The sequence below is a fragment of the Aptenodytes forsteri genome, unplaced genomic scaffold (assembly GCF_000699145.1).
Source record: "Aptenodytes forsteri isolate BGI_AS27 unplaced genomic scaffold, ASM69914v1 Scaffold53, whole genome shotgun sequence".
NCBI classification, from domain to species: Eukaryota; Metazoa; Chordata; class Aves; order Sphenisciformes; family Spheniscidae; genus Aptenodytes; species Aptenodytes forsteri.
The window spans coordinates 12,289,929-12,291,069 of NW_008795909.1; the positions used below are offsets into that span (position 1 = coordinate 12,289,929).

A 1,141-nucleotide genomic window follows, 5' to 3' on the forward strand; every position below is an offset into this window, starting at 1 on the left:
CGGCGGCTTTCCTCTCTCTCGTGTGTTCTTGGCCCCTTTCTCAGGGACTGACCTGCCCGTACGACGTAAGCGAGACTGCCTGGAGGAACAGCGGGTTTTGTTCCCTCAAATCCCGTCTCTTCAGGAAAGCTTTCACATCTACCTGGCAAACGGCTGCTTGAAAAGGGGGTTGGTTTCCCACATAACGTGCAGATGGGTGCAAACTGCTTATGGATAAATCTCTTGATGTCAAAGGTTGGGTTTGTTTTCTGTTTGTGAGAAAACATTTCATGTCTGGATGGAAACTTCAAACTGAATAGTCCTGGGCTGCTAAGATGTCTTGGGAAGGTTCCCAGGACTTTCTAAAACTCTCTCCAGCTGTTGTTCTCGCAGGCTCTGGCCACACAGATACAAAATTAGGATTTTGAAGTCTCTTTGTGAGATGCGGGCAAGTGGGTAGTAAATCTCCAGAATTTCTTAAAATTTCCATTTATAGTTTTACAAAGCGTAGAAGCTTAGCAACAGCTGTCTGATGCGTAAGGGTGTTATAATTTCTTAGGCGTTTTTGCTGTGATCTGGAACAAGAAGGTTTTTATCTGCTTTGTGCAGGCAGAACGCTGGAGCAAACAGACTTACTGACTTGCTTAGGCTATATTAAGTCCTGTAGCAGACTAGGAAATTTAAAGTAAGACTTTTCCAAGTCTCTGCTTTTTTCTTTTTTTTCTCCTAATCATGAGCGTATTAGTAGTCTGGATAGTACAAAGTGCAACAAACACCCTTTCTGTGAATGAATAGGCCTTGAATGAGCATTCTGTTTTGGGCAGGTGAACCTTGTTAACAGTAGGGATCTAGGTAGGCACAACTCCCTCTTAAGGGCCGTGTGCTGCTTTATTTTCAAGGGAATGAATGCTCTGAAAGCTGAAGAGACACGGTTAAAGGTCTGGCCGTGAAATTAAAGGTTTTGTGCACAAGCCACCTGGGAGCCGAGAAGGGCCGTGATTAACGCCCAGAGGTGCGAAGGGCGCTCGGGGGGGTTGGTGGTGTGGGCGCTGATTTGCTGTGCGTGTGGCTGAGGTGGCCTTGAAACCGCGGTGTGTCTCTGGCGTTTGAAATGGGGCCAGGGAAGGTGGACGGCGTTGGGGCTGCGGGTGGGCAAGCGTGT

At 47.5% G+C, this 1,141-nt stretch overlaps 1 protein-coding gene across 1 annotated transcript in view; it reads right to left on the bottom strand.

Annotated features, from left to right (window-relative positions):
• PDE12 (phosphodiesterase 12) overlaps nt 1-1,141 on the bottom strand; it is a 7,112-nt gene that overhangs the window by 5,078 nt on the left and 893 nt on the right. The window contains exon 2 of the mRNA XM_009284568.1: nt 53-248. Within this exon, the coding sequence (XP_009282843.1) occupies nt 53-248 (196 nt within the window). The remainder of the gene's footprint in view (nt 1-52; nt 249-1,141) is intronic.